Genomic DNA, 9587 nt, shown 5'->3' with positions numbered 1-9587 from the left:
AGAAAGAAAGAAAGAAAGAAAGAAAGAAAGAAAGAAAGAAAGAAAGAAAGAAAGAAAGAAAGACAGGCCCACAGAAATTAGCCAGAAAGTCAAATTAGAGATGGGCCTTTGAAGCTGACACTGCCCAAAGCTTTCTTTCATTCCCATTTTTCTTTTGTATTGACATGAATGAGAAATGCTCACATAGCGGGTGAATTGTACAATAAATATAAACGACTCTAGCAACATGAGTTCAGCGCTGCGGGTCTGATTTTTATAATCCACAAATCACCCCCCAGATCCAAATGTAGTTCTGCTCCAGAGTTAGTATTCATTCATCCCCTCATTCATAGTTGTCGAACACCTACTATGGGCCTGGCATGACCCTGGAAATTTGGCAATTAATGTGACAGATACTACCGTGTCTGCCGTCTTGGAGCTTGCGTTTTGGTGGATAAGACTGACAGACAAATTAGATGATTTTGGAGAGTGTCAAGTGCCCTGGAGAAAAGAGGATAGCAGAATAGAGAATGGCCAGTGGGACAGGAGGGGCGCTCCCTCAGACAAGGTAGTCAAGGGAGGTCTCTCTCTCCAAGAAAGCGACAGTTGGGCTGAGACTTAAATGATAAGAAAGAGCCAGCCAGACGAAGATCTGGGGAAAGAGAGCAGAGTAGGTGCAAAAGCCCTGAGGCATTTGAGGGACCGGGCGGGTGACCGGGGAAGCCAGTGTGGCGGAGGCAGAGGGAGTGAGGCAATGGGTGGGAGACAAAGAACCAGCCCATGCAGACCTTGCAGGCCAAGACATTTGGATGGGATGGGATGGGATGGGATGGGATGGGATGGGATGGGATGGGATGGGATGGGATGGGATGGGATTGGATGGCGTAGGTTTGGATTAGATCTCTCTCTCTCTGCTTATTTATGTGTTATATTATTGTCTCCTTTAAGTCATGAAAGGTTTTAAGCAGGGGAGAGACATGACTGATTTACACTGTAAAAAGATGGCACTGGTGACCAACTCATCTTTCTGCCCTCCAACCTTACCAGAAATTGGCATTTTCCTCTACCACCTGGACATTTCCTTCCCAATCCCCAGACTGTCAATGTCCACAACCTCTCATGGTCACAAAGCCCTCAGTGCTTCATCTACTCTACCCTGAAGACTTCTTGCTGCAGTGCAGCCTAATCCCAGCCCCATCAGCCTCCAGAGTCCATGTGATCTGTGAACTGGATGCAATGGCCACCAGGGGCAATGCACCTGTTCTCACCTCTTTTCCTCTTGCAGGGGGGCATTTACGTCTTCAAACTCTTTGATTACTACTCTGCCAGTGGCATGAGCCTGCTGTTCCTCGTGTTCTTTGAATGTGTCTCTATTTCCTGGTTTTATGGTGAGTATCAGCCCCTCCTCCCTTATTCAGTCACTCATTCATCTATTCATTCCTTTCTTCAGTCATCATTCAACAAGTGCAATTTGAACCCCAGGTCTTCTCCCTACATTTATGTATTTATTTATTCGTCACATTACAATTAAATGAGGTTAGTCCGGGGTCACCCATGTTTGGAAGATATAAGAGCAGTTAAATGAATTCATTTAAAATAGGTGCCAACTTTCTTCATAAATTTCGGAATAAAAAGGGTTTTTGGAGATTTTATCCAGAAAAGGGAAACCAAAACTATTTTTTAAAGTTTTAAAGTTATATATTTAACAAAAGCTAGGCTGTAATTAAAAGTGTGCACTATCTTAAAACAAATAACAAAAGAAACATTGATTTTATTTATTTTGTGGCCTAAGTTTATTGAGCCAACTGCATGACAGTAAAAAATGAAGACATCCTTTCCTGCACCTTTGATCATCCCATCAGAGCAAATGTTTAAAGAAACATGTTATTTTGCGTCCCCTTTGCAATATCTACCACCTCATCCCTCTTGTCATTGTCCCTTCTTTTTTGTTTATGTTTGTTCTATATGTATAAATTTAAGGGATATGGGTGCAATTTTGTTACCTGGATATCTTGTGTAGTAGTGAAGTCTGGGCTTTTAGTGTACTCATCACCACATAATGTACATTTTTTCATTTTTATTTTTATTTATTTTATTTTATTTATTTTTTTGACAGAGTCTTGCTCTGTCACCAGACTGGAGTGCAGTGACGCAAACTCAGCTCACTGCAACCTCCGCCTGCCTGGTTCAAGCAATTCCCCTGCCTCAGCCTCCCCAAGTATCTGGGACTACAGGCGCCCACCACCATGCCCAGCTAATTTTTTGTATTTTTAGTAGAGACGGGGTTTCACTGTGTTAGCCAGGATGGTCTCGATCTCCTGACCTCATGATCTGCCCACCTCAGCCTACCAAAGTGCTGGGATTGCAGGCATGAGCCACCACACCCAGCTGTACACTCTACCCACTAAGTAATTTCTCATCATCTACCCCAGCTCCCATTCTCCCACCCTTCTGAGTCTCCAGTGTCTATTATTCCACCTGTACCCAGTGTTTAGCTCCCACCTTTAAATGAGAACATGCGGTATTTGACATTCTGTTTCTGAGTTGTTTTGCTTAAGATGTTGGCCTCCAGTTCCACCCACATTGCTGCAAAAGGCATGACTTCATTCTATTTTATGGCTGAATAGTATTCCATTGTGTATGTATACCGTATTTCCTTTATCCAGCCATCCACTGATGGACACTTAGGTTGATTCCATATCTTTGCTATTGTGAATAAACACGAGTATGGTTATCTTTTTGATATAATAATTTCTTTTCCTTTGGGTAGATAGACAGTAGTGGGATTGCTAGATCAAATGGTCGTTCTATTTCTGGTTCTTTGAGAAATCTCTGTACTGGTTTACATAGAGGTTGCACTAATTTACACTCCCAAGAACACCTTCTCTGTCTAACTGTTCTAATATGGTCAGATCCTCACTGGTCAGTGACTCTGCTTGTAATTTCAGCAGTGCCCAAAGCCACTCTGGTGAACTTCGAGACACCAGTTTGGGGTTTGGGCTTTTTCTTTTTCATGAGATTTGCAGTTCTTCTTTGCAATTGATTGTCAATTTCTTTTTCTTTTATTTATTTTATTTTATTTTATTTTATTTTATTTTTGAGATGAAGTCTCACTCTTGTCCCCTAGGCTGGAGTGTAATGGCACAATCTTGGCTCACTGCAACCTCCGCCTCCCAGGTTCAAGCGATTCTCCTGCCTCAGCCTCCCGAGTAGCTGGGATTACAGGCGCCTGCCACCACACCTGGCTAATTTTTGTATTTTTTAGTAGAGACGGACTTTCACCATGTTGGCCAGGCTGGTCTCGAACTCCTGACCTCAGGTGATCCTCCCGCCTCGGCCTCCCAAAGTGCTGGGATTACAGGCATGAACCACCGCGTCCGGCAGACTGCCAGTTTCTTATAGCATCTGACCATCAGGGAAAAACAGCCCCTGCCCAGGAAAGCCTTTGAAGGAATGGCTGGGATAGATGTTGAGTGGGAGGGACACTGAGAGTGGCAAGGGTTGGGGGGGATCATCTTGTCAGTCTGCTTTTGTTGGTAGATATCTTCACATTAAAGTGATTTGCTCACCTACAGAACCCACTTGCTGTGAGAATTGGGCTATTGAAAAATACCTGGTAACGAGGACCCCCAGAGCATTACCCCCACGGTACAGACAAGCAAACTGAGACTCAGTGAGGTTAGGTGACTTGCCCACGGTCACACTGTGAGAAAGTGGTAGAACCAGGCTTTGACTCTGAAGCACCCACAGCTCATCCATCCCTTCTGCTCCCAATGTCACAGGTGTCAACCGATTCTATGACAATATCCAAGAGATGGTTGGATCCAGGCCCTGCATCTGGTGGAAACTCTGCTGGTCTTTCTTCACACCAATCATTGTGGCGGTAAGAACAAGGCCTGACTAGCCCTATTAGGATGAGGCTAGACCAAGCCCTGGGAGGACTCAGGTCCAGGGAGAAACCTCTAGAGGCAGAGGCAGGTAGAAGAGGCCCCCAGAAACCCTGTTCCTTAATAATACTTCTCTCTACCATTTGTTGGGTGTCTATTCTGCACCCTGTACGGTAAAGACACATCATATCATCCTCCACAAACCTCAGAAAAGAGGTATTATTGTCCCACTTTACCGCTGCAGGATCTGGGGCTCACCTAACCAGTATCACCCAGCTAGTCAGCGCTGGGATTCGAACCAAGGCCAAGCTCTTGGCACTTGGAGACTCTCCTTCTCAGGGTCCCTTATCCCCACAAGCAGGAGCTGAAGCAGGGGCAGGCCTGGAAGAGGCCACCCAAGGTTCTTGAGGTGGGGGTAGAGCCACTGTATATGTTGTGTATCACGTAAGGGGATCCCGCCAGCGGCACACTGGGAGCTGATACCTCACCCTTGCTCCGCTTTTGAAGCTGGGGAACTTGGAGGAAGGGGTTCCCTTTTCTAATTAGTCTCCCTAGAGGGGTTGCCTTTTCCTACTGATCTTCCCTGAGAGGGTGTCTTTTTCTATTATGCACAAAGGCACCTTAAGTGCTAGCAGTGGCGCTGAGTGCAGGACTCCTAAGACCTTGGGCCTCTGTAAGGGTCAGCCTCGCGGTAAGGGTGGAGGGCAGTCAGCCTGCTGGCTTCAGGGTGGTCCATCCTGGGTGACTGACTCCTCCCCTTCCCTCCCCGCCCCTCCCCCCTTTCCAGGGCGTGTTCATTTTCAGTGCTGTGCAGATGACGCCTCTCACCATGGGAAACTATGTTTTCCCCAAGTGGGGCCAGGGTGTGGGCTGGCTGATGGCTCTGTCTTCCATGGTCCTCATCCCTGGGTACATGGCCTACATGTTCCTCACCTTAAAGGGCTCCCTGAAGCAGGTAAGCCCTTCCCTACCCTTCAAATTGCCAGAGCCCTTCTCCCACTGTGCCAGGCACAGCCCCACCCCTTGTGGAGCTCACAGTCCAGCTGGGGAGACAGACAAGTCAATAGCCAATGACAGTAGAGTATTAGAGACACTGAGATTAGGGAAAGCCAAGGGGGTCGGAGCAAACAGTCCTCCCGTAGCCCCACCTGGGTTAAGGAGGATTAAAGAAGGCTTCCCAGAAGAGGGGATAACAAAGGCGAGGCCTGGGGATAAACCAAACTTAAAAGTAGAAGCAGAAAGAATGTTCCTAGAAGAAGGAGGGGAGGAGAGGTTGGAAAGCATGTGCTAAGGTCCAGGGGTATAAACTGCGTTGGGTGAACTGAAGGGAGATCAGTGTGGCTGGAGGGTAAAGTGGAAAGGGGTGTGAGGAGAGGGTGTGACAAGAGATGAGGCTGGGATGTAAGCAGGTCCAGCCAGATCATGTAGGACTTTGAGAACCAGGACAAGAACTTTGGACTTTATCCTGGCGGCAATGGGGTATCATGAAGGGCTTGGAACAGATGGAGGATGGGATCACATTTGCTCAGGGCTCACTCTAGATCTCATTTGTAGGATTGATAGAGAGAACATGCGGTCTTACCCGCAAGGAAAGACAAAGCACAAAAGACCTGCTGTCCGCAGCAGGGGCCTCACCATCACATAGGGTTCTCTGTCCATGCCCGCACTTTGTTAAATTGCACTGAATTCTTGAGGGAAGCAAAGAAGTGCTGGAGGTGCCACACAAAGAGACATTGATGAGGTGTGTGCAGGCTGAAAAGATGCCACTGGGAGAAGTGGAGAGTTAGAGCGTGAGGGCCACCCCAGAAGGCCCTGGATGAGTGGTTGTCCACTGTAGTTCCCTGGGAAATGCACCTGCCAGACCCAGGGGAAGCGCTCTCAGGTCCGAGGCACAGGGAAGCTGGGCTGCAGGTTATGTGCCGCCATGGAGTTACTGGGCCATCCTCCTCCAACCTCAGATGAAGAAACTGAGGAACCACAGGGGTTGAGTAAGCAGGTTCCCAGTTCAGGAAGCTGTGAGCAGAGCCAGGGCTTTCAGCGCTTTCTTCCCAATGCAGTTCCAAAGCTTTCCTTTTCCATGATCCGCTGAAGAGCCTCAAATAGCAGCTGGGTCTTAGCATGGCAAGAGGTTAAGGGGATGCCCTTGTGGAAAAGGGCACAGCTTGTGCAAAGGCCCAGCGGTAGGAAGGGCCAAGACATACCTGAGGCCAGGGTGTGAGCTGACGGGGCAGGATGACGAAGGCAGTGGGGGATCCGTCCACTCAGCATACATGGATGGAACCCTGATGATGTGCCAGACACTACTGTCAGTGCCGGGCACACAGCCATGAACAAGATAAGCAGTAATTGCACGCACCTGGAGCTCCCATTCTGGTAGAGGCAGATAAGCAACTAACAAAATAAAAGCATGTGAGGTGGGGAGGAGCACTATAGAGAAAAATCAAGTAGGTAGGGGGTTTAGGGAGTGCCGGGTGAGGCCTCACTGAGAAGGGAAACATTTGAGCCAAGACCTGGGGAGGCGGAGAGCGAGCTGCCACTGTCTGAGAGGAAGGCTGTGCCAGACAGAGGGCAAGGCCTGTGCAAACGCCCTGGGGTGGGAGCGTGCCTGCTGTGTTTGCGGGGCGTCGGGGAGTCTCATGCAGATGGGGTGGATGCGTGAGGAAGAGGAGAGGACCCTGAGGACTGGGAGGTGGCAGGAGCCAGGTCATGTAGGGCCTTGGAGGACTTTGGCGCTGCCTCTTGGTGAAATGGGAGCCTTCCGCGGGTCCTGAGGAGTACAGGGGCGTGATCTGAGTCTGGTTTTCACAGAACTCTCCTGCTGCTGAGAGGACGGAATGAAGGCTAGAGTTTGGAAGCTGAGGGCTGACTGGGAGTTTTTGCAGTAACCCAAGTGAGAGGGGCTGTGGCAGGGGTGCAGGATGTGCGGATGTGGCTGGAGTTTGGGTGTAGTTTGGAGACAGAGCAGACAGGATGCACTTGCAGAGAGGGCAGGAGAGGGAAGCGGCGGGTTCCCCGTCATCCCAGCCTGGGATTTTCCCCAGAGAGCCTCATGCCTTCCTCCCCGGTACCCACAGCGCATTCAAGTCATGGTCCAACCCAGCGAAGACATCGTTCGCCCAGAAAATGGTCCCGAGCAGCCCCAGGCCGGCAGCTCCACCAGCAAGGAGGCCTACATCTAGGGTGAGGGCCGCTCGCCGACCCGACACTCTCACCCCCCGACCTGGCTGAGTGCGACCCCCACTTGATGTCTGAGGATACCTTCCATCTCAACCTACCTCGAGTGGCGAGTCCAGACACCATCACCACGCAGAAAGGGGAGGTGGGAGGACAGTTAGACCCCTAGGTGGGCCCTGCCATGGGCAAGGATACCCGGTGGCTTCCGGCATCCGGCGGGCTGGTGACCTTTTTAATCCAGGCTCCATCAGCGTCCCACGATCGGCCTTGGTAACCGCCGCGGTAGATCATTTTTATCCCGCCAGGGAGCGTGATGCAGCGAGGCCACATGTGCCCCTGGCTTTTAAACCTGTTCCTGACTGTTCTCTTACTGCCGAAACCCATGACTGTTATCTCGGACTTTGCAGGAGTTACTTTCCCTCTGAACGCTGCTCCATGCACAGGAAAAGGGCATTTTGTACAATGGGGACTTCCCGGGAACGGCTTGCTCTTAAGTATCAGAAGTCAGCGGAGCTCTGGCTTTCGTGTTTTGGTTTTCTCCTTCCCAAGGCAGCTGGACAAAAAAAAAAAAAACCCAAGGGCGTCCGTCGATATTCCCAGGGCCGCTTCTCCTGCAGTCTGTGGAGTGTCCTTGTCCCCGCCGCCCGAATGAATGAGCGTTCTGCAGCCCGATGTCCCTGTCCCTTCCCCGCCGGGCCATTCTGATTGGACCTGGTCCAGTGCAATCCATCCAGACAAGCCCTGCTTGCTGGAAAACTGCCACAAGCACAATTGATCTCTTTTTATCGCCATTCCAGGGGCCTCATGTCCTACTGGGGAAACTTCCTATACCGGAGCTCTGGTTTCTCTTAAGCTGCCCAGTTTCACAGAGTACAAAACAATTGTAGGGGAAATCAAGGTGAAGGATCTGTCCGACAGTCAAGACGGATCCACAGTTATCTTTCGGTCTCCTTGTTAAACTACCACCCTCACTGCCACCCACCCCAAGCTGCTGCCACCTCACCTTCCTTGAAATTCCTCAGCGGGAGTCTCCTCACTGCCACTAAAACCCACCCAGCCCACTAACTGAGGAGCTAGTGTTAATCCAGAGGATCCCCCGCAATGTGCTTCCGAGATTCAAAATGCTTCATTGGGAAGTATGATTTGTTCCTTTCTGGAACTGGGCTCCGTGGTGGCGGCGGCACTTCAAGCAAAGACAGTTTCTTGCAAGCTCCAGTAGCTCCGCGTGTCTCATTTGCCAGGAAGATGGGTTCCCACGTAGCAAATCATACATCGTGCCCCGTAGCTCCTTAGCTAGTTAGCTCACAAGCCGTGTTTTATGACTAATCCTTAATAACTATGGTAAATAACTGTGACTGTGGGGTTTTTAATCTCTTGTCATTCTCATCCGAAAGTGACCAGCATACCAGTTCTTGCAATAAGATATTAGCCTCAGAATATTAAGCACATTATTGTAGAGAAAAAAAATATGTGTACACATATGAACGCACAACATGCACATTCATCCTCACATGTGGCACGTAGGTCTCATTTGATATTGTGTAGGAAATCTGAAGCCTTTTCCTGAGGTCATCTGTAAATTAGTCTCATTGCCAAGGCATCCCCAGTGCCAGCTGGTGAATCCATGATCAGAATGCATACGTATTATTAAATGATAGGGTTTAGAATGACAGGAACCCATCACTGTGTCTCATGGTTCTACTTCCCCATCTGTGTGTGAATTCCTTTAGACTAAGGGCAGGAAGACTTCCAACTTTCTCTTTGTTCTTCAATGTGAAACTGAGACCAAGTCTCTCTGAGACAAATGCAGTGTATTTAATGTTTGTAAGCAATTCTAAGTGAGATGTTTGGCAAGAAATCCCCTAACTGATTTCCATCCAAACCTATCTTATAGAGCACAATATTAAGTGTCGTACAATTACTGTGAGAACTGTGAATATGTGTAACTTTTTTTAGTATTTGCCCAGGGGGGGAAATATTGTATTATCATATATGCTTTTTTTGCAATAAGGATTTATTCTCAGAACACCAAGTAAATCTATCTCTATATAAAAAATGTATGTAATATATACATATTCAAAGTATATACAGAGCCTGTTTTAAAAATACAGTATTATTTAGTAAAATTATCTGTTCTATGGACCAAATGTAAAATATTTATAAATGAAGATGCATTTTAAATGTCTATAAATGGTGTCATAACTAGAGCACGGGCGTTATGTAAGTTTCTAAGAATTTAGAGGATAAATAATAAAGGTTCTATGATATACAACATCAGACCTTCAATTCTTTGGGGTGGGGGCACAATATCCTCTTTCATCAGAGCAACAACACATACACGCAGAACTATTTTTCCCTAGCAGAGAGAGACTGGGGCTCAAAACCCAACAAAACAGAACTGGACCTCCCCAGAGTCTTAGAGTCATAGAAAATGATTGTGTGCTCCACGAGGGAGGTGCTTTCACTGTGCATGGGGTCAACTAAATAAAGATCTAAAACTGCAGGAGAACAGGAGCACATGTAGTGAACAACGGCACTCATTCATTC

The 9587-nt window shown here is 48.2% G+C and overlaps 1 protein-coding gene across 5 annotated transcripts in view; it reads left to right on the top strand.

Annotated features, from left to right (window-relative positions):
- Nucleotides 1-9314, top strand: part of SLC6A1 (solute carrier family 6 member 1) — a 45514-nt gene extending 36200 nt beyond the window's left edge. For all 5 annotated transcript variants that reach the window (XM_023218380.2, XM_023218381.2, XM_023218384.2 and 2 more), the window contains 4 exons: nucleotides 1265-1367; nucleotides 3762-3862; nucleotides 4654-4821; nucleotides 6941-9314. In XM_023218380.2, the coding sequence (XP_023074148.1) occupies nucleotides 1265-1367; nucleotides 3762-3862; nucleotides 4654-4821; nucleotides 6941-7045 (477 nt within the window). In that variant the 3' untranslated portion in view covers nucleotides 7046-9314. The remainder of the gene's footprint in view (nucleotides 1-1264; nucleotides 1368-3761; nucleotides 3863-4653; nucleotides 4822-6940) is intronic.
- The last annotated feature ends 273 nt before the right edge of the window (nucleotides 9315-9587 follow it).

The sequence above is a fragment of the Piliocolobus tephrosceles genome, chromosome 2 (assembly GCF_002776525.5).
Source record: "Piliocolobus tephrosceles isolate RC106 chromosome 2, ASM277652v3, whole genome shotgun sequence".
Classification (NCBI taxonomy): domain Eukaryota; kingdom Metazoa; phylum Chordata; class Mammalia; order Primates; family Cercopithecidae; genus Piliocolobus; species Piliocolobus tephrosceles.
This window is presented reverse-complemented; position numbering and strand designations above follow the sequence as displayed.